At 49.6% G+C, this 23,357-nt stretch overlaps 1 protein-coding gene across 1 annotated transcript in view; it reads right to left on the bottom strand.

Moving 5' to 3' along the window:
* Positions 1-21,136, bottom strand: part of IGSF23 (immunoglobulin superfamily member 23) — a 51,092-nt gene extending 29,956 nt beyond the window's left edge. Inside the window, 1 exon segment of the mRNA XM_058530699.1 lies at positions 21,131-21,136. Coding sequence (XP_058386682.1) covers positions 21,131-21,136 — 6 coding nt within the window.
* Between the last annotated feature and the right edge of the window lie 2,221 nt (positions 21,137-23,357).

Raw genomic sequence — 23,357 nt, 5'->3', positions numbered from 1 at the left:
TTGAGCAGGGGCTGCCTCCTGCTTGGTGCAAAAAGGTGGGTCTTCAATCATTCATTCGTTCATTCATTCATTCACCATTTGTGAAGTGTCAGCTGACTTTCAACTGGCAGGAGTGGGTGGGGAGTGAAGAAGGAGAGGGAGAGGCATCCTGGTGGAGGGAACTGAGTGGGCAGAGGGTCAGTGTCAGAGGGGGTGCGAGTCACACGTGGAGGGACGATATCAGGTGGCCCTCCACCAGGAGTGCTGACTTTATCGCTGCCAAAATGCGGAACTCATTTTTCTGCTTAAAACCCTTCAGTGGCTTGTCTTTGCCACTGATTCAGAATCAGGTCCGTCCATCCCCCTGTGGCTTCTGAGATCCCACCATCCTCGCTTGTTCTGCACCACCCCAGGACTTGGAGCGCCAGACCGCCACACTTTCCGCATTTCTCTCAATTAGAGTCTGTTCCTTCCCGCCTCTGGGCCCGGCTCCCGCCCCTCCGTGTCTCCCCTGAGTGTCGCTCCCACCTCGTAACTTTGCTTCAGCCCCAGCAAGCCGGAGCCTCTGCTCTGCTCCCATGCCCTCTGGTTCCCACCTGTCCCAGCTCCCACGAGTGTGTTCTGGGTGGTGAGTTTTCTTACCTCTGACCCCACTAGACCATGAGAGTCTTGAGGGTGGGACTGGATCTTAGCCATCTCTGTACCCCAGATGCGCCAAGGGGGTGTCACAGGAGGAGAGGCCGATGTGGGTGCTTGGAGGTCCACATTTCACCAAAGCAGGACCACACAGCGTCCACTCATTTTATGCCTGTTGATGCTATTATACCTTGTTCTAGTGAGAAGAAGACGCCTGTGTAATCGCCCTCACATCCCCCAACACACCTGGCCCTTCTTTCAAGAGTCCACGCTTCTACCACTGGGTGCTCTGGACTTGCCCCTTGATGTCGGCTCAGAGCCTTCAAACCAGCAGCTCCCAGACGCGTATTGCTGGGCCCACACGGTGTTTGAAAAATACCTTCAATTACTCATCAGCATTTACAAATGCAGAGATTGTGCAGGAATGTCTGGATTGCCAAATTCTCTTGAAAAACAGCGAGATTGGCCACATTAGCCCATGTCTCTGCAAGACAGCAGTGTGCTGGATCATCTGCATGTGCCCCTCCTGGTCCTCCAACCTGGGAGGCTGCCCTCTCTGTGCTGGGTCAGTGAGGTCCTCGTCCTCTGGCTTCTGGTTGGGTGCAGCCATTGGAGGCATCTTGCAGAGACTGGAGGGAGGGAGGAGAATGACACATAAGTATTTAATCCCCAACATCCTCTTGGCCCAAGCTGTGCTCCTCTGCTGAAAGCCACAGCTCTTATTCGGCAGGCTGTGCTACACCCGCAGCCTTGGTTCTGGATATTTCTGGATTCTGGCATCATGCCCCCTTCCCTGCCCTTCAGGCCTATGAACGGGAGTGGCCTCTTAGCTGTTGTTAGTCCCCACGAGCCACCACCTCCCTTACTGGCTTTCTTAACCCTGCCCACGCCTCTGTAAACCATTCAATGTTTTTCAGATAGTCTTTGTGTGCGCCATCTGTTTCCTGCCAGGATGCTGACTAAATCACTCCCAAACCCACCCTCTCTGTGCCTGCCCAACTCTAACACACAGTGTTTGATGATATTTATAAAGCATAATACACATACAGAAATACGCACCCATCCTAAGTGTAAAGCTTGACAAAGCTTCACAAACTGCACACATCTGTTTAACCAGGACCCAGATCAATGTTAGAACATTCTCTTGTTGGGGACCAGGGCAGGCCACTCTCAAATATTCCACAATAGCCTATTGATGATTTTGAATTAAAGTTATTTGAGAAGCAAAGAGAGCATTCTGATCTTCCTGTCTCTGTTCCCTTTGAAAGCAGGAAATAAATCTCCCACACGAAAGGTGCTCTCCCTGCATCCTTATGCTCAGAGCTCGGGAATTCAGGGCTGAGAAGCCTGCACAAACACATCCTGATAATTTGCTACCTGAAGCCTAAACTCTGCTTAAATTCCTCACTAATTACGTACCTCAAATCTAAGCTTCTTTGTCCTGTCATTCCTCACAAATTTATTGTTTCTTTGTGTAAAAGATATATATACTGCCTGTTTTGTTCACTCTCTGAGCATCATTTCTTTATGATCTCCAGTACGTACACATTAAACTGGGTAAACAGATTAAACTGTTAATCTGGCCTTGTGTCAATTTTATTATTAGTCCAGCCATAAGAACACAAGAAGGGTAGAAAGAGAATTTTCCCTGCCCCCACACTCCCAATTCCCCAGCCCCCTCATAGGCACTATGCCACAAAGGTAACCACCATCATGACTGCTAGTCGCACTGGTTTGCTCTGCCTGCATTTGTACTTTATATATAAGTGGAATCGTACATTGTGCGCTCTTGGGTCTGACTCCTTTTGCTCAGCATGACGTTTGCAAGACTCAGTGGTTGCCTGAATTGTGTTGTGGGACCATGTGAAGTTGTTGAGATGCAACCATTTTTTGATTGACACAAATAGCACTTTGCAGGCTTCAAGCAAATAGAGTGTCCGTTCTCATCCCATGCAGAATGTCATTGTTCAGATAGACCAGGATGCATTTTTCCCATCTACTCGGATGGGCGTTTGCATTGTGTCTTCACATTTGTTTTGTGCTTTCCTTGCAACAGATGTAAGAGGAAGGTGAAATATTTCTTGAAGCTGTGTCTCTCTCAATAGTGTGGCAATAGACAATGGAACCAGAGGGCCTGCATTTTAAAAACAAGTGGGAGGGAGCATGCTTCTTTGTGGAAGTGAGGAGTAGTCTATGACCTGATCGAATCTGCAGTCTGGAACCCACTGTCACCCTGGTTGGACAGTGGGTTTGTGATCTTTGCTTCTCTGACACTCACATGCTCCTTGCCAGAGGGACCACCAACAGCAGGAAGATCAAACTTACATACTTTCTGCAGGTCAGAGGACCGACTGGGGCACAGACACTGTGTCGTGGGTGCTACGCTGCTTCCCTCAGAATCCCTGTTCAGGGCTGCCCAAGGCTCCCTGCTAAGTCCCTTCCTGGGAATGACCCTCTTCCAGGGGGAACTGCCTCACCCAAAGTCACAAGCTCCTCCCTGGTGGCCAGCAATTGATATGCCCACACAGGGACACGAAAGCTGATGCCTGCATTAGTTCCTGCGTCTCCCATAACAAGTACCACCAACTGGGAGGTTTAAGCAACAGAAATTTATTTTCTCAGTTCTGGAGGCTAGAAGTCTCAAATCAAGGTGTCAGTAGGGTTGTGTCACCGCAAATAATCCATAATCAGTCCATAAATCAAAGTTGGGGGTGAGTGTATTGTGAGCCAGGTTTGAGAACTATAGCCCAGGGGGCTTCCTTCCCCAAGAAAGGAAGGCACCAAAGAAGTGGGGTGTAGAGAGTGGTTATATACCATCTTAGAACAAAGAGCATACATCACATAAGACAGGAACATCTCTTTTACTACCATCATGAGATGCTTGGCTGGCACAGCAGGTCGATGGTCAGCAGGTCAATGGTCACAAGATGAGCACAGCGGGTCGGTAATTAACCCTCAGCTTCCAGGAAGAGATGCTTAGCCTTAAAGAAATACCAATATGGGGGGAAACTACATCCCTATCTTTAAGGGCATCATTCATGTCTTTGGGACAGAGTAAATGTTTAAGGCAGATATACAGTGCATGCTCAACAGGCCATATCAGGCCCATTTGGGAAAAAAAGCTCAGGCTGAATTAGTTTTAAACCAAATGGCTTCCTCGTATACTCCAATATATCCTATTGCTTTTCATTTACATATCAGTTGGTTCCTTCTGAGGACTATGAGGGATGATCTGTTCCAGGCCTCTCTCCAAGCTTCTGGTAGCCTCTGGCGTTCCTTGCCTTGTAGATGGCCATCTTCTCCATCTCTTCACTTTGTCTTCCTTCTATGCATATCCGTCTCTGTGTCCAAATTTCCCCTTTTTATAAAGACACAGTCACGTTGGGTTAGATCCCATCCTAGTGATCCCATCTTAACTTGATCATCTGCAAAGACCCTATTTCCAAATAAGGTCACATCCACAGGTCCTGGGTATTAGGACTTCAACATCTTTTTGGGGACACAATTCAACCCATAATAACTCCTTTGCCTCAACTTGGGCCAGCCCAATCTCAGAGCTCCCCAACACGTCTTAGAGTGGACTGAGGCCTCACTTTCTGTCCCACGGCAGATCGGCTTCTCTCTCCACCCGGTCTTGTCTTCCTCACCACTGCACAGACGTGGATCTGAGAGCACTCCCAGGCAAACTTGCATGTGCGTCCCTGTCTCAGAGTCTGTTTCCAGGGGACCTAAGTCACTGGGCAAACACGGGGATGCAGAAGCTCCCAGAACCAGCTTTGCTCATAGTGAAGGCTGGTGATGTACTCCGAAAGGGCCCCTGGCTTTGGCACACACATTGTAACCACAACCCACGCCATGCCCTGCTTCTGTAGCAGGACAGTAAAGACCTCGTGCTGGGTGGCCCTTGTGCTGGATGGCCAGGGTTCAAATTCCAGTCATGGCACTCACTGGCTATGTGATCTTGTGAAATTACTGAACCTCTCTGGGCTTCAGTTTGTTCATGTCCAGTGGGGATAATACTAATACCTTCTTCCTAGGATTGATGTGAGAATTAAATGAATGAATCCAATAAAGCTCTTACAACTATGCCCGTACACAGTAAGCACTCAATACACGTTCACTTTCATTATCCCAGGTTGAGGTTGAGCTGTCTGCAGACAACGCCTCCACACTCCCAAGGGAGAAGTCTTCCGAGTCTTGAATTTCTGCTCCTAAGTCATAGATCACTTCTCCTAATGACCAGCTTACCTTAAATTCAACCCCTCTGGATGTGTTTGCATCTGCCAGAGTGTCATAAAGTTTCATATTATGTTTAACTGACCATGAAACCTAAGTTTAATTTTTATTTTAGAAGGAAAAGATGTTTAGGCAAATTGCCTCAAAAGTCCACAAAGTCTTACCAAAGTAGATGAAATAGAACAAGAGAGGCACAGTTGTACAATGCAAAATTAAATCCAAGTGACTTTCACATTTTTTTTTAAATAATGACCTTTCATTTTGAAATAGTTTAAGACTCAAAAGAAGTTGCAAAAACAGACCGAGAGTTCCTGTGTATACCCTTCATCCAGTATGAGATTTTCACTCATGACGCTTCTGACACCAAATGTATGGGTTTCTTTTCTCACACCAACAACCCATTGTCTGACCCTCGGACACCAACCAGAGTGTCCTACAATTCAATTCACTTCTGACACTAACTACCCGGAGTTAGCATCAGACCCCACAGGTTAAGGACTAGCCCCACAGGCTGCCTTCAAGTGAGACACCAGTCACAGCATTGGGTCTGGAGGTTACCCACACTTCTGTCTGACTTGGCTACAAAGTCACGGGGTTTCCACCATCCGTCTCCTTTTCAGGTTCAATAATTTGCTAGAATGGCTCACCAAATTCAGGGAAGCACTTAAATTGCATTTTCTGGCTTATCATAAAGGATACAACTCAGAACAGCCAATGGAAGAGATGCATAGGGCAAGGTATTGGAGTGGGGGGAGGTGCGTGGAGCTTCTATGCCCTCTCTGGGAGCACTACCATCCCAGAACCTTTGTGTGTTCACCGACCCGGAAGCTCTCTGCACCTTCTTGTTTAGGGTTTTTATGGAGGTTTCATTACGTAGGCAGGATTGATTAAGTCATGGGCCATTGGTGATTCTCAACCTCCAGCCCGTCTCCCTTCCCCAGAGGTCTGGGGTAGGGTGAGGCTGAAAGTTCCCACCCTCTAATCATGCCTTTGTCTTTGTGATGACCAGCCCCCATCCTGAAGCTATCTTGGGGTCCCAGCCCACCGTCATCTCATTAGCACACAAAAAACACTCATCACATCGGAAATTCCAGGATTGTTAGGAGCTGTGTGCCAGGAACCCAGATCAAAGGCCAAATATTTAGTTTTTATTATTTCACACCCAGCTTTCCCCAGTGCTTATATTTTACGTAACCAGAGTACCTTGTCAAAATCAGGAAATTGATGTTGGGACAATACTGTTAATTCGGGTACAGACCTTATCACGTTGTTTTTTAAAAGTCTTTAAAATACCTAGAAAAACAAAAACACAAAAGAATGACAAACCCCTTTCAAGAGGGGGTGAATTGTAGGTGAACTACATAGAGGGGGTTGGATCTTTCGGCAATCCATCAGGATGGTGCCAGTTTTGGGCAAAGGTTTCTCAGCAGCCTGATTGTGACGTGCCAGACCCCTGGGTCCAGCCGACCTGTCCCACCCTCACTTGCCTCTGAGGAAGAGAAGATTTTGTCCCCAAACTGAGACTTGAGCCCACTGTGTGTTCTGCATCTCTGCCGGCTAGAGAAATGAATAGACAGCTGGTGGAGGAACTCCTCCGCCGACAGACCCCTCCCTGCCTGGCCCTGATAGGTGTGGGCTGTTGGCGCCAGGTGCTAACTGGCTCCTGCTAGAGAGTCAACCCCATTGCCTCGGATTAATTGGTTTATGGTTTGTTTCTCAGACGTGGCTTGTTATTTCTGATTAATGTCTCCTGCCTGAAGATGTCCTTGGATGATGAGACTCACAAATCTAACTGCCCCCGATGAGAATGTAGTTTGATGTCCATGGAAATAAGCAGGTCTGGGCCTGGCTCTCCTCCTCCCTCCTCTCCCAAGCCACCTTTGTTACCTGCACAAGGATGCAGTTCTCCTACCTGATATGCATAAAAAAGCCAATTATCACAGCATCGGCTTTTGAGAAAAGAAAATGGCTTTATTGCTAGATTGATCTGCAAGGAGACAGGAGGCCTATGCTCTCAGATCTGACTCCCGGATCCAGGACTTGGGGCAAAATTTATGGGATGAAGGGCAGGATGGTCTGAAGTGTGGAGATAGATGATTTCAGGTAAGGAGAGGTGAGGTAATTGATGATCTGTGCAAGTGTAGTCAAGCTTCATGGCTCTTCATAGGATGCATGTTCATAAAACGGCAGCATTACTGTGATCTGAGGGTGGAGTTTTCAGCTCCTTGACATCAAAAAGGTTATTTATTGGGCATTTGGGCAGGCCCAGTTGATGGGCTGGTGGTCTCAACTGGCCTGAACTGGACAAGGGGTCTCAGTTCCTGAAAAACGGCTCTTAATTACTCTGTTGATAAGACAGGGTCAGTTGGGCTGGTCCTGGAGGGCTGGTGGTGACACCTTCACTAGGCTCACTCTGTCTGCTGGTTCCCCTGTTAGTGAGAAATCGACCTTGACACATGCTTATGACTAATTCAAGACATCTATGTGCAACACCTTCTACCCGGGATCCTGGGATGGGTTAGGAGCCTCGGGGTGGGGGCATGAGGAGATTCTGAGTGCCCCTCCTGGGACCCACACTACAGTCTGGGCGTATAGACCTCAGGCTCTGAGCTAAACAGGTATGGTTTGCTGCTGACTCACTCATAACCTAGATCACGTGACTTACATTGGCTTAGCCTCAGTTTCCCCATCTGTGAAATGAATATTGAATAGTCCTTGTCTGTCAATCTGTAAAATTGCTTTTGTTAGTTAACGTCCAAGGACAGAATGCAGAGAAACATCATTCTCTAAAATCGACTGTCAGACACATGACTATTTGGAATCACATTAGTGAGAATGAGACATGGCACTCTTGCCTAGGGGGATCTAAAATTTCTGACACTGAGACACAGCCTCGATTTCCAGCCCAGGTTCAGAGCCTCAGATAAGGGATTTCCGGACTCAGTATTGCACACTTAGCTGAATTTTTGTAGCTTCCAAGGAACTGGGGGTGACTTCTCTTCTCAGCCCAGGCCTTATTAACCCACTTACTCACAGCCCAGCTTTTCTCTGTGCCAATCAAAACACCATGTCATTTAAGTTTCGCCTCAACTCTGCCCTTCTCCAAATCTCAGATGACCCTGTGTCTTCTGTTGGGAGAGACACCCGTCTGGGATTCGAACTCCCTTGCTGCAGCATCAGTAAACCTAACTTGTCAGTCTGCAGGAAATATTGCCTGTGTCTTTACCAGATAAGCTTTATCAGGCCTCCTAATTTTGCTGTGAAGGCTAAAAGAGCTAATGCAAAGTGCTTAGCAGATTTCTTGGCTCATGAATTGTATTAACATGTTTTCTATTTTTCTGCATTATGATGCCTCTGAGGTCTTGCTGACCCTGGAGGGGCTACAGCTCCCACAGTCAGCTGATCTTAGAGAGCAAACGACTTGCCCTTGAGCGTGCCTTTCATATGCAAACTAACCCATCCAAAGCTCACGACCCCCAAGGGCTTTCTTTATGGGGATCTCATATCTTGGTCCACTCTGCCCTGCGCTAACCACCCCAGGGCCAGGTGTCAGACAACTAGAGACAGCCCCTACACCCCAGAGCCCGCCGAAATGATTCAAACTAGCCAATTGTAAACCCTCTTGGCCTGCCTTGCCCTGCTTTTCCCATTCCTTCCTGCAGAAACCACAATAAAGGCTCTCACCCACAGTTCTCTTCTCTCTCTGCCTGCTACCAACATTGGTGTTGTAGGGGGAAGAGGGGGAATCTCCCTCTGCCCTTTCCCTTAAGGTTCTTATGGCTGGCCAAATAATTAACAAGATAGGTTAACAGGAGAAAATAATACCAAGTTTAATAACATGTATACATGGGAGAAAGCAGGGACACTGCGTTTCTCAACACAATAGCAGAAATTCTCGTCTTAAATACCATGTTCAACCAAAGACAAGAAGGATGTTGGTGGTGGGGGTGTCAGTTACAGGAGATTATCACTAAAGCACTGTAAACAAGAGTAAGGTTTATTATGCAGTTTTAAGGCCTCACCTTCCACATTGATAAGTTTCTAGAAATGAGGTCATCCCCCCTCTTCCCAATACAGAGAGGGAGATACCTTTACAAATGGAGACTTCCCTTGTAAATGATTGTCTGGCAACTCCTCGCAGGGCCATCCAGAGAATGTGGCCAGAGAGACAGAACTTCAGATAAGATGGGCTTGTTGGTGCCTTTTCTATTGTAACCTCTATCCTACATTATCTTTATAGCCGTCATGATAATAACTCCTTCCTGAAAGAGATCTTTTGTTTTAAATTCTTTAGGCAGTTTGGGAGGGGAAACTCAAATATTCTTCCTGAGTTCTCTGAGTCCTTATTGTCTTCAGCTCGAAATAATCCGCATACCAGAGTGGTGCTTCCTGGGGTAGCTTGCCCTGAGCACCATCAGTGTCCTCTCGTGTGGACCCTCCTGGCGTGGTGTATCCCCCTCCTCTTGGGAATTGTGAGTGATAAACTGTCTTTTCAGTGGCAATCGTGTCCTGATCTGTTGGCCTCACCGTCCCTAAACGAAAATAAAACCTACAATTTAAAACATCGTCCCATGTGGGCTTGCAAACCCATCTGTCAGCAGACTGCGCTCGGTGAGCCCCCATCTTACCTCGGCCCAACGCCTGCAAGTTCACACCTGTCCCCTGATGCTCGCAGTGACAAGGCCCTCAAGACAAAGCCAGTGTCCCTGTGAAAAGTGCCTCCTCTGGGTGCTTGCAGAGGGAAGATGGAGAGAGAAGCTAGATTCCTGAGGAAGGAGGAGGAGGACCAGGACCCCTCGCTGGTCTGGCCTTTGCTCCGTCCCTGGGGCCCCCGTGCAGAGCTGCCTGAGCCCAGAATCTCTCGGGGACCCCCGGGAACCAGCTCCACTCGCTTCTGCTCTCACCTGGAGGTTCATTCCCTGGTGAGCTTCAGGGCTGGGAATCCCCTCAAATGGAATGCCAAATGTGTGTATCTGCATTTTCATCTAGGAGAGGGGCCTGCAGATCTTTCTTCTAATTCTTCAAGGAATCTTTGGCCCTCCTCAGAAGATGGACACTCTCATCTCAAATGTGAGACTCACACTGATGGCTGCCCTTGGGGAGGTGAATGGGGGTGGTGACAGGCAGGGACACAAGGGCAGCCTCATTGCTGGCAGGGTGCCAGCTCATGCTGACATGCGTGTTTGCTTCGTGAGAATTTGAGCTGCATATTTAGGTCTTTCATACTTTTCTCTAAGCGCATTAGAAAAATTTTGGAGCGTGGTAAAATGTTAATACTGTGTGAATCTAGGTAAAGGGATGTAGACGTTCATTTTGCTACTCTTACCGTGTCAGTAGGTTTGAAATTTTTCGTAATTAAATGTTGCGTAGGGGGCCAGCCTGGTGGCGTAGTGGTTAAGTTCATGGGCTCTGCTTCAGTGGCCTGGGGTTCGCAGGCTCGGATCCAAGGCGTGGACCTACACACCGCTCATCAAACCATGCTGTGGCCGCATCCCATATACAAAATAGAGGAAGATTGGCACAGATGTTAGCTCAGGGCTAATCTTCCTCACCAAAAAAAAAAAAAAGGAGTTGGGTGCAATTCCAAAAAAAAAAAAAACACATTAAAACTAAAACCAAAAAACTTTCCTAAACAAACAGGCAGGATTCACACCACCTTCTGTGCCCTGGCATGTGTCCGTCTGTTTTGTTTCTGTGTCTCAGGCTCATTTACAAAATGTCCATCCTACCCCTTCAGGAAATCATTAAATCCACCCCCTACAAAGGTCTTCTCAGGAGCTTCCGTGTGTTCTAAAGAGGAAAACACCAACCAAAGACTCAGATCTCAGTCCGAATCCCCACTCTGCCACTTTCTATGTGTATTCGTTATCTTTTGCTGTGTAACAAATTGCCCCCAAATGTAGTGGCTTAAGTAACAAACAATTCTTTTATGGGCTTGGCACAGCTGGGTGCACCGGTTGGAGGGACCCTGAGCCAGAACTGCCTCCACTGAGCCCTTCCTGCGTTCCTGACCCATAGAACTTGGGAGAGAGAACAACAACGGGTCATTGCTTCGAGCTGCTGGATTGTGGGGTAATTTGTTACACAGCAGCAGTAACTGGGACACTAACCAGGACACCTTAAAGGAAAAAGGAAGGAACATGTCCCAGACACAGTGCATGCTCTGAGAGGGCTCGGCAAGGTCTCAGAAGGGAAAGCAAACAGGGAGACGTGTCAGAGCCTCCGCAATGCCCCAGCCTACCTCACCTCTGTGTCTCTGTCCGTCTGGTTCCTCTCCTTTCCTGTGGATCTGCTTCCCCGGCCTCTCAGCGCCCAGCGGGGAAAGGAGGCCGCCCCAGGGCCTGTTTTCATATCCTCTAAGAGACTGAGCTAGAATCTCTTGGTTTCAGTCCCAAATTCCCTGGGAAAGAGACTCTTCTCAGCTGCCGCCAGCCTGCCGTCTAGACTGGGATGCCGAAGTTCACAGGTGGTGCCGGGCCCTGGCCCCGGGGGATGCTGACATCTGGCCCCTGGTCCAGGGCTGGGGGCAGGGGCACTGGGTGAGTCTGGGGCCCCCAGGAGCAGCTCCTGTGACCAGGATTCAGGGGCACGTGGCTGAGTGGGCTGCAGGATCTTGGGAAGCACCCATGGGGGGTGGGGCAGTGAGGCGGGAAGGAAGCGGCCCTGGGGTGCTGGTGAGTGGGTTACTGCTGTGGACAGTTGGGCTCCATTCTGCTGGGAAAAAGCATCACCTTGGAGTTCCCCTGCTCCGGGGCGAGGGAGCTGTTATGGACTGACTCGTGTCCCTCAGAAATTCGTATGTTGAAGCCCAAAGCCCCATTGTGACTGTATTTGGAGATAGGGCCTCTTTAAAGGTTCCTCTTTCCCTCTTCGTAATAAATAAAGAATTGGTGGGGAGGTACTTTGAGACTGTGTAAATATCCTGTTCCTCATCACACTTTTACTTTATTAATGAATTAAGTCATATAAATCAGTGTTTATTTCTATATCAATGTGGACTTGTGGCTTCCTATTTGATTCATTGCATTATAATCTGTTACTACCCATTATGGGTTGAATTGTGACCCCCTGTCCCCAAAATTCATATGTTGAAGTCCTAACTCCCCGGTGCCTCAGAATGTGACCTTATTTGGAAGTAAGGTCATTGCAGATGTAATTAGTTAAGATGAGGTCATACTGGAGGAGAGTGGGTGCCTTATGAATAGTGTCCTTATAAAAAGGGGAAATTTGGACACACACACACACACACACGCGCACACACACACACACACACACACACAGGGAGAACGCCATGTGAAGATGAAGACAGAGAATGAGGTGATGCTTCTACTGGCCAAGGAACCCTAAAGATTGCCTGAAAACCCCCAGAAGCTGGGAGAAAAGCCGGGGACAGATTCTCCCTCAGCCTCAGAAGGAGCCAACCCTGCCCACGTCTTGATCTTGGCCTCCAGGACTGGGAAATAATCAATTTCCTTTGTTTGAGCCACTCAGTTTCTGGTACTTCATTCCATCAGCCCTAGCAAAAGAAGACACTATCATTATTTATTTTGACACTCAAATTATCCCTTACTTGGCCAGAAGAGTTCAGATGACTCCTGCGTCCTGTCGACACGGCCCCCTCCTTCCTTTAGCGTGTCTGCCTTCTGGCGCAAGATGTTCTGGGCTTACCTGGAAATTTTTGCCGCCCTGTCCTCAGAATGAACCGTATCTTCAGGAAGCCCTGGTTCCTTTTAGTGACGAGTGGTACTTAGCTGCCAAGATCTGATGCTTGTTACCATTTAGCGTACACATACATTTATGTTTATTTCTAGATCTCTGACTACCTGTTGAAAACTTCAAGTTCACACTGATGCCTCCTATTCCAGCCCACCCTCCAGTGTCTGCTTGCTTCCTCCTCTGCTGTATTCATGCCTCCCGCTGGGACAGTGAGGAACTAGCTCCCATCATCCTTGATGCATTTGCTACTTGACCGGCCCTCTTGTGTGTTGTGTGTAACCCTCTCCCCTGCCTACCCCCGTCTCCACGCGGGGACGCCCTCCTTACCCGGGGTGGGCCCTGACACCCTGCTCTGGGCCAGGGGGCTCCCCGTCAACCCCTGCCTAGTTGATCTGTCCCATCTAATGGTTTTTGGCCCCAAGTATTCAGGGAGGGGCAGGGGCCGGTCTACACTCCTAACTGCGGAAGCACCCTGTCTCCCAGGTGGAGACATCAGGACTCCAGGGGCACAAGCTGACCCCACGTCTGTTCTTTCCTGTCCCCACAGACTGATGCCAGGGCCGATCCTGCCCCGCCCCTGAGACAAACGTCAGGCGGGGCCCATAGGTTTCAGATCCTCTTCGGTGATTAAAAGCCTCAAAGCCAACTTTTGTCCCAAGTTGTCTCGATTCAGTAATAAAAGTATCCAGCCCCATCTCATCAAGAAAATTCAGTATGTTACAAAGTTTCTTGCCTTCCCAGTAAAGGTGACTCCAGGCTGGGAGCTGAGGACAGAACAAAGAGGGTGGGGAGTTCTGCATTTCCTTCGATTGGGCTCCTGACCCCCCCCTCCTCACCCCCTTCTCTCTTTAGGGCTGAGCGTGGGAAGCATCTGGAAGGCTCTCGATGGGTGGGCCCGGGTGAGGCAGGCCCCAGCACTGCTTCTCTCCCCTCAGTGGGGGCTTTCGTGGGTTGAAGCTGAACCCAGGCATCCAGCACCAGAATCCGTGTGCCCATCTCTGTGTTATAATCACGATGATAAACGGTGTGCGGGGTATTCTTCCGAGTGCTTTACATGTGTGTCTCAGGCTGAGTTCTCTGGAAACTAGACGCTGAGACTGAGTTAGCCGTGCAAGAGGTTTATTAGGGAGACCCTCCTGTGACCAGAAAGGGGGGGGTAGGAGACGGCACGCAGACCTGACGACGTCCCAGCTGCCTAGCGAGGAGCTCTGGTGCCCAGATGACCCCTTGGAGAACTCCTGTGTTGGGCAGAAACGTCCAGGCTCCGGTACCCTCCCAAGCTCAGTCATTGATGGGGGTCGTCCCCCAAATAGCATAACAGCAGTTCAACGCTGAGACAGAGCCTCCCCACAAAGGCCAGCGAATGAAAGTCCAGAGCATTATTTGTAGGTTCGTAGCGCTATTCGTAACAGCCCCAACTGGAAATAATCCAGCGTCATCCACGGCTGACGGGAGACACAAATCGTGGAACGTCCACACAGGGGAACACCCCTCGGCGATGAAACGGAAGGAGACACGGGATGCGCAGCAATGTGCGTGGATCTCAAATGCCTGACGCTGAGCCAAGGAAGCCGAACATAAAGACCACATACCGTCTGATTCCGTTTCCTCGAACTTTCTAGAAGAGAGGCCTCAGAGTGTCCAGGAAGATGGCCCCAGCAGGCTTCAGGGAGAACTGGTTTCTGGGATTTAAAAGGAAAGTTAATATTGCCCCTCTTGTCTGTGAGAATTAGCCGAGGACCCTGAGGTTCAGAGAGGTCACAGACTGGAGGTCACACAGCTTGTGGGGGGTGAAGCGGGATTTGAGCCTCCTCCGTCTGATTCAGGGAAACGAAGAGACGCTGCACTGAGGGTGTGGGGCCCCGGCTCTGTGGGTCCCTGAGCCCCAGCCCCATCCTGTCTTTGATGTGGAGGTGCCCTTTGGTCTTCTGATAATAAACCCTTTCCACTTGAACGACTTCATGCCGGGCTTTCCTGCCCCTTGATCCCAGCAGGGCGTTGGCAGTTCATTGGCTCCTCAGGGGCCCCTGAGCCCCAACTTGTTGTGACTGCTCATCCCTGGAGGTGGTTGGCTTCATCCAATATGGCACCTGCTGAGCCCCTGGGGCGGGGTTGGCCTCCCCACTCCGTGTGGCTTACTTGGGGCTCCCTTGTCCACTGCCCATTGGTGCCTCATTCATGCCTTATGGCCATGGGGGTGAGCGGGGTTGACCCACGGCACAAAAGGTCACAGCTTTCTTTGGGAGTCCTGTCCCTCAAGTGGCCTTGGTCACCCAGCTGGATGGGACCGCCCTCCTCCATGACCTCGGGATCATGTCACACTGCTCACATGAACTCTCACCCCGTTTAGCTGGTGTAGTAACAAAACAGCTGCAGCTCTCAGAGCCCTGCCTCCACCCTCGGGTGTCCGCAACAGTGTGGACTTCCAGCATGCGTCTCCATACCTGCAGGCTATTTTCTGGAAACACAGAAGGCCACTCTGCCTGTGTGGGCCAGGCTGGGCATGCCACGGAATTAATGCCCCGTGGGAGCAGCGCTTCGGCGCGACTGAGGGAAATGGGAACAGAAATACCCCAGGGCCCTCGTCCTCTGGGGGTATACCTGCCCGGCTTCCCAGATCCCCCTGTGGGCTCGAGCTTGGTCACCTATGGGGCAGCTGGCATAGTGGCCACCCTTTGTTATCCATCTTCCCTGCCCTGTGTCACCCCCGCCCCCACTGCTCCTTGCACTTCCCAAATTAACTAGGGAGCCTCAGAGTCGTGTTTTGGGATTAGGGTTAAACCAAGACAACAGCTAATACTTTTGAGCCCTTCTTAGTGCCAGGACCCGTTCCAAGCACGTATGATCTCATTTAATCTTCACAACAACCTCGGACATGTGTACCACTGTTACCACCCATTTCTAGGATGAGAAGACTGAGACACAGACAGGAGACATCTCCTATTGAACTGTAGTAGGCTGCATAAGGGACCCCTAAAGATGTCGACGTCCTAATTCCTTGAACCTGTGCATGTGTTATGTCACATGGCAAAAGGGACTTTGCAGAGGTGATGAAGTTAAGGATCTTGGGATGGGGAGATGATCCTGATTATCCAGCTGGACCCAATGTAATCACAAGTTTCCTATAAGAGGGAAGCCAGAGGATCAGAATCAGATGATGGAAGCAGAGGTCGCAGTGACGTGAGGAAGGAGCCACGAGCTAATCCAAGGACTGCAGGTGGCCTCTAGAAGCTGGAAAAGGTGAGGAAATGGATTCTCCCCTAGAATCCAGATGGAATGCAGCTCTGCCAAGCCATGTTAGATTTCTGGTTTCTAGAACCGTGACCTAATGCATTTGTGTTCTCTTAAGCCACTAAGTTTGTGGTGATCTGTTGCAGAAGCCATAGGAAACTTGTACACCAAGAGAACCAGATGGAAGCCACATGACCTTGTATGACCTCACCAGGAAAGTCGTACACCATCACTTCTGTCTTATGCTGTTGGTCGAAACAGTCCCAAGCTGGCCCACATTCCAGGGGAGGGGTTGTAGTCCCCACCTCTCCATGGAAGGAGTGACAAAGAATTTGTGGCCATTTTAATATCCTAACAATCTCATGATACACGTATATTGTAATCTCCATTTATCAGATGAGGAAACGGAGGCTCAGAGAGGTCTCATAATTCGCCCAAGATCACTCAGCTAGAAAGTGGCTGAGCCAGGATTCAAAGCCAGAGTCCTTCCCTTGAGGCATTTCCAACTTGCTCTTTGATGTGTTCAGAGCCCTCTGTTTCCAGAAGCCGGGCTGTTGACATCTGTCACTTCCTTTACCCCTTCCCTCCCGGCTGGATCTGGCCAGGTGCCCATCACACATAATTCTGGCGTCAAGGCAGACAGACCAACCTCCATTCCACGTGTATTTTAGGAGAACTAACACGACAGAGTAAAGATTTAAGAGAGCTAACGGCATCTCATGAAGAGAGACGGTGAATCACCTAATCCAGACGTTTATTCTAAACGGAGCAGACAGAAGAAGTGAAAACAAGCTCAAGTAGACGAAAGAGGATTATCAGAAGCATGAAGCTGGAGGAACACATCCTAAAGACAACCCAACCAAGGGCATTTATTATAAAAAATCTAATGGCTGAAATAAGAAACTCAATCCATGGGCTCAATAGAACTTAGGCAGCTGAAGGATGACTCATTGAGCGGGAACATCAGGTCAGAGAACCTTCCAAGAGACTCTCCGTGGTCTGATGCATGAGGAGCAAGGGGGCCACCACCACCCCCAGTCACACCAGCAGGGAGCCGTGGGAGGGAAGAAAACAGCCGCCCTTGAGAAGGCTACAGGGAAGGCATGTCCCCAGGGTGGGGGGGGGGGTGGGGGGAGCAGGTTTCCCTTGGACAAGGCAGAAGAGGTCGCCCTGTTTAGGTTTCGTTGGTGATAAACCCTGAAGTTCTGGGAGCACAGGGGAGAGGTTTCAGGAGTTGTGGTAAGAGGTGGGAGTTGGAACAGAAAGTAGGGCTTGCAGAGTCGTCTGGTGATTAGAGTGTAGGTGTGGGGTGATCTGGGCTTCCAGGGACCCTTGTGGTAACCACTAGAAATTAGGGTGAAGGTCAGAGTTAGTCCTGGTGGGTGCAGAGTTGTGGAGAGTGGCGGCCAGGCTGTGGGTGCTGGGCAGGGAGGGCTGAGTCTATAGTGTGAGCCCTGACTTTGGGTTTGCTGTTTTTTGTGATGCAGATGCCTGACTTAAGCTTTGATTGACAGGCATCCGCTTCAAAGAAGACCCTCTTGAGTAAACACATCGCCAGCCACAGGGCTAGATGAGGCAGATAAAGAGCTAGGCCACCGCCCCCCCCCCACCACCACCAACCCAGCCCCTTTGTGTTACAGATCTTGGTTGATTTTGATAATTGACCATTTGGGTCACTTGTTTGTTCTCTTCCTGCACTTTATTTTTATTTATTCACTTATTTTTTTTGGTGAGGAAGATTGGCCCTGAGCTAACATCTGTGCCCATCTTCCTCTACTTTATATGTGGGATGCCGCCACAGCATGGCTTGATGAGTGGTGTGTAGGTCTGCACCCGGGATCTGAACCCATCAACCCCAGGCCACTGAAGCGGAGCCCACGAACTTAACCACTACGCCGCCAGGCTGGCCCCCTTCCTGCACTTTAAATACCTGTTCTTATGTTTTAAATCCACCAATAAAGAGTGACCCCACAAAACTCTAGGCCCCCACCCTCTACCCCAACAAAAGCAGAACCCTGGGCCAGTGTGCTCTCTGTCTCTCTACCCACAACCTCGCTGTGTGGCCCCAGGTGCTGTGTAATTTCCAGGACCTGTAAGTAATAAACCTTTTTTTTCCCAAAGTTTCCTGATGGTTGTTGCTGAGGGCATCTTGCAGTCATAATAAGAACACCAAGGGCCAGTCCAGGAACAGCACTGGTTATCAATAAACTGAGACCTGTACACAACAGAGTCTGAGGTGTATATACCTGGCCATCCCTGAGTCCTCCAGTTTGCTGAGGTCACCTTGCCCTCTAAGTTTTAACTGTAATTACAAGTGCATTTACCAGTTGGCTAGGCTTCTGGGCATTTACTGCACAGATGCACTTGCACAGGTATGAGCTTGGAAACCACTCAAGTGTCCATACACCGGCGACTGGTTATATAAACTCTGACACATTCTTGCAGTGGAACACTATGCAGCATTGAAAAGTCAGAGAGGCCGTGCACAATGTGAAAAACATCTCTGGGATATCAGAAGGGGGAAAGAGTAAGCTATAGAACTGTGCGTATTATACATGGACGCTTGATGTGGCTCAGTCTCTTGTAGTCACGTGTCTCCCAATGGTCCCCTATTCCCACCCTAAACCCCCAGGGGGGGATCTGGGCAACCTCCTGCCTTTCAGGCTCACCATTGGGGTGATTGAAACCACTCCTCCACCAGACTCACCCCCCAAAACTGGACCCCACTATAACGTTTTGACAAAGGCAGCCTGGTTCTGGGGTCCCCCATTATTTTCAACTGGAAGATCACGCTGGAGCCAGTCTGGCAAACTTTCCAATGTGTCAATAAGTTGCTCGACACTCTGAGTAAATCCAGCCCTGCCTGGACTAACTAGAGTGGACTCTGTTGTCTGCAACCAAGAGCTCCTATAGAGCAAGAAAGGGGATCGGCAGCCAGGAGCACCACCCCAAGCATGCCACAGAGCTGGTGCAGAGGGGACACGGCTGCCAAGCATGCTCATCCACGCACCCTGAGTATGGGCGACCACAGCTTATGCCCCAGAGCTGGACCCTGTACCACCGCTGCCCCTGCTCCCCCCGCGAAGGAGTCATTGTTCTGCTTCTATATATCAATAGTTTTCAATTCAAAGTCCAGGGAGGGCGGGTCGGATCACCTGAACCCGAATCACGTGTCTGTCTCCTAACTCAAGGGAGGCTGGGAAAGTGAACATCCGAATTTTGGGGCTTGAATTGGGAAGGATGAGCTCTACTCCCAAGACCCACATGGTGGGCGTTTCGCCAAACACAGGAAGGGGTTTCAGATGCTGGGTGGCTAAAAATCCCAACAGATATACACTTAATTAGTTTGGCATGGATCTTTCTAGAACTCTTGAAAAATACATTTACACAATCCTATGGTTATTATTTTTTGTTATTTATAAATTTCTCTCCAATTAGTAATATGTTTGGGGGAATCATTCCACATCAGTAGACATACCTCATTATTTGTAATGACTTTCTAGTATTTCATACTAGAAATTTACTGTAGTTTATTTAATCACTTTGTTATCAATCAATATTTAGCTTGTTTCTCATGCTTTGCAATTAAGAACAAGGCATCAGTGAATATCCTGGTACCTACACCTTTGTCCACGTGTGTGACTATTTCTGTAGGATAGACTCCCAGAAGTGGAATTTCTGGATAAAAAGGGTACACATATTATACATTTTAATAAATATTGTCATTCCAAAGATTTTATCAATTTACTTTCTCTAACAGTGCTTGGAATTGCCTCTTTTTTTATTTTATGGATATAATTAATATTTCCCATGTTATTGTCTGTCTGTGTATGAATGTTGGTACCTCAAGGCTGTTTTTATTTTATTTTATATTTTATTTTATATTTTATTTCATTTCATTTCATTTATTTTTGGTGAGGAAGATCAGCCCTGAGCTGACATCCATGCCAATCCTCCTCTTTTTGCTGAGGAAGACTGGCCCTGGGCTAACATCTGTGCCCATCTTCCTCCACTTTATGTGGGACGCCGCCACAGCATGGCCTGACAAGCGATGTGTCGGTGCGCCCCCAGGATCCAAACCTGGGCCGCCAGCAGCGGAGCACGTGCACACTTAAACTGCTATGTCAAGGCTGTTTTAAATTGCATTTCCTCCCTAGGGAAGCTCCATATATTTTCCTAAATTTATTGGTCACTTGATGATGATCTCCTTTGTAAATTGCCTATTTGTGTATTTCACCCACTTAAAAAATTACATTATTTCTCTTTTTCCTATTGCTTTTCAGGAGGTCTTTGTATATTAGGGATTTTAAAGCAGTTGCATGTTCTAAGTGTCACCATTGTCAACCTTCGCCTCCTAGGACACCAACGGGGCAATGTCAGCGAATGGCCACCAGGGGGCGGAGCTGCCCTCAGCCACGTATGAAAGACTTGTCATCTTGGCATCAGGAGGGACGCTCACGGATCTCCTTGAACCCGGGCTTGCTCTGGCTCCTTATAGCCTTTGCTTCTCACCTTTGAGAGAGTCCTGGTTAACTGAGGGGACAGCAAAGGGGACGGCCACTGGCATTTTCTCTGGGCCTTGTCAGTAACATCACCACATCTAGGGGCAGTAGAGCATGGTGGTTAAGAACGTGGGCTGTGGCGTCAGATAGATGTGGGTCCAAATCTTACCTCTTCCCACTATGAGCCACGTGGCTGGACCGTGAACTGGCCTCTTTGAGCCTCCGTCCCTGCCTGTGTGGCCATGGGGATGAAAATCCTCACTTAATCTGGATTAAATCAACTGCTGGGTGCAGGGTCTCGCACATTCATTCATGAAATAGGTATTGAGCACCTACTGTGTGCCAGGCCCTGTCCTAGGCTTTGGGCATACAAGAGTGAACAAAACAGAGGGAAATCCGGCCCTCATGGGGCTGACATGAGGGGGAGGCAGATGATCAGCAGAAGAACACAAGGCAGCAGAGAGTCTGTCAGATGGTGATGAAATAAAGCAGGAGGGGGATGCCTAGAGAGCCAGGGGCACAGAGTGTGGTCAGGGACCGCCTCCCAGAAGAGGTAACAGCTGAAGCAGAACCTGAATGAGGGGAGGGAGGAAGCCTTGTGGATATCTCGCACAGAGTGTGTGGGGCAGAAAGAAAGGCAAGTGCAAAGGCCCTGAGGCAGGACAGTGCCCCGTGTGGTTACAAAGCAGGGAGAGGCCAATGTGGCTGTCCGAGCCCGGGGAGAAGAAGGTTTCAGGAAACGGGCAAGATGCACAGAAATCTAAGTGGAGGAGGTGAAAGACTGCAGAGGTCATTGAATGTGACTGTGAACAGGAGCCCCATTATCTCACCGCCATTCCCTCCTTGCTCCGTGTCCCTGACAGAATACATGCCTTAGCCTAGCATCCTGGCTGAGAACGTCACCCCCATGGAGAATATGGGCTCTGTCACCCTGACGTGTGTCCCTCCAAAGAGATTTGCAGCCATCAGGTGGTTCAGAGACAGCAACATCCTCTCGGATAGGGGCCGAGGGGAGGTGTCCCCAGACCACAGGGTCCTCACCCTCCAGAACATTACGAGGAATGAGGTTGGGCTCAACCAGTGTGAGGCCAGCAATTCTGCCACCTCCAGCCTTAGCACCCCCTCCCCGTGAACGTGCACTGTGAGTCTCTTCTGCCTTGTGCCCGCCTTGGAGGCACCTCAGGCAGGGGATGGGGCCAGTCCACATAATAATAATAGTTACCATTTATTGAGCACATACCATGTGCCAGGCACTGTTCATGTATTAACTATCTTAACCCTCACCCTCAACCTATGAGGTAGGTACTGATTATCCCCACTTGCCAGATGAGGAAATCAAGGCTTGGAGTGGTCCCATCAGTTTCCCAAAGTTCATCTGTGGCACAGTCAGATCTGAGCCCCACTCTTGACTGTCTTCATAAACCATCTCTTCCTTGCCTCCTGAGCCATGTTGGCCTTAGAGGCAGTCTCATCAAATGTCCCTGTATTCCGAGTGGGTAAACTGAGACACAGAGAGAGGGAGAGATGGACCAAGGTAGGTAGGGATTTTTTAGGAGGAACGGAAACCACACAAAGCTGAAGGAAAACAGGAGAATGTACTAGAAGGTCACAGATGGGCCATGTGGAAATCACGGAATCCTAGGCTAGCTTTTCTCCCTGGGGCTTTCATTCTCAGGGGAGGAAAGATGCCCCCAGCAGGTCAGACTCACGCGCCAGCTGATCAGCAGCGCCTGGAGAAAGAGAGCACCTCATCCTGAAGGTTCAGGCAAAAGTCCCAAGGCTGAGTCTCATTGGTCCATTTTGGGTCATGTGCCCACGTCTGAACCAATCACTGCGAGGGAGATGCAGTCATGAGTCACGTGTCTCGCCTGGTCTCCCAGGGCAGGTGGGCAGGAGGATGACTCCACCGGAAGTGGAGCTTGCAAGTTGAGGATGGAGGAGGGGGGCGTCCCCAGAGGACGCTGCTCTCAGGCTGGGGGACTGAGGCTGGTCAGGCAAACTGCAGACGGCCTCTCAGCTGGGCCCCGTCCTCCGGCGGGAGGGGGTTCGGTCTCTCTTCAGAGAAGGGTCCTGGACGGGAGCAGTGCCGCCCCCGGGGTCTTAGGACTCCTGGGCAGTGCTCACCCTGCACCACCACCTCCCTTTCCTCTTGCCGCCGGCATGGGGGTCGGTGGGGTTTTTGGTTGATATTCAGGCTTCACGGTCGCTGTATCCAAGCTTCATCTCCCCTCTTAAGAGGGATTAAATATTAACGTCAATTAATTAGATTAGTTAACCAATCACTGGCACATATCTAGCGCTGACCACGGGCCCAGCACACACATATCCCGGTAAATCCACACAATCCGGTGAGGCGGCTACTTTCTTCCCTGATTTTCACAAAAGAGGACAGGCCCAGAGCTAACACAGGACGTTGCTGGGCTGTGGACCCCAACCCGTGTGACTCCAAAACCTGGACTCTTAACCCTCCTGCTGTAGCATCTCCTCTCACTTGCGTGTAAGGAACGTGACTTGGAAGGAGCGAAGCTCCCTCAAACGTCTTCCTCCTCCCTCCCTCCCCTCCTTCCTTCCTTCTGAAGTAGGTACTAATAGCTGTGAGGAATAAATAGAGTATTTCATGCAGAGCACTCAGCATAATGCCGGGCACATAGTTAGTGCTTAAGAAATGGGAGGAATTATAATTATTATTGTGATTGTTATTATCATTATTAATCCCTTTCTTCCGGGGGATGAGGGAGAGGATGGGTTGCCCTCCTGGAGATATGTCAATGTCACGAATTCAGTAGATATGTACTGAGATCCTTCTAGGTGCCGGGCAACATAGTGACTCTGCAGATGCGATGGTGAGCTGGCAGACCCGGCCCGTCCCTTGGGGAATTTAACGTCTAATTGTGAGGACTGAGAAGTGCCACCTCGCTCCGTGCCAGGTGCTGTTCTAAACCCTTGTCGAATCATCCGACCACCCTATAAGGTGGACATTCTGGTGATGACCATTTTACAGAGAAGAACCCGAGGCAAGAGAAGTTAGGTCATCTGCCCGAGGCCACACAGCCAGCA

This window comes from Diceros bicornis, chromosome 34, assembly GCF_020826845.1.
Source record: "Diceros bicornis minor isolate mBicDic1 chromosome 34, mDicBic1.mat.cur, whole genome shotgun sequence".
Classification (NCBI taxonomy): domain Eukaryota; kingdom Metazoa; phylum Chordata; class Mammalia; order Perissodactyla; family Rhinocerotidae; genus Diceros; species Diceros bicornis.
The sequence above is the reverse complement of the archived record's forward strand: the minus strand, read 5'-3'. Positions and strand labels throughout refer to the sequence as shown.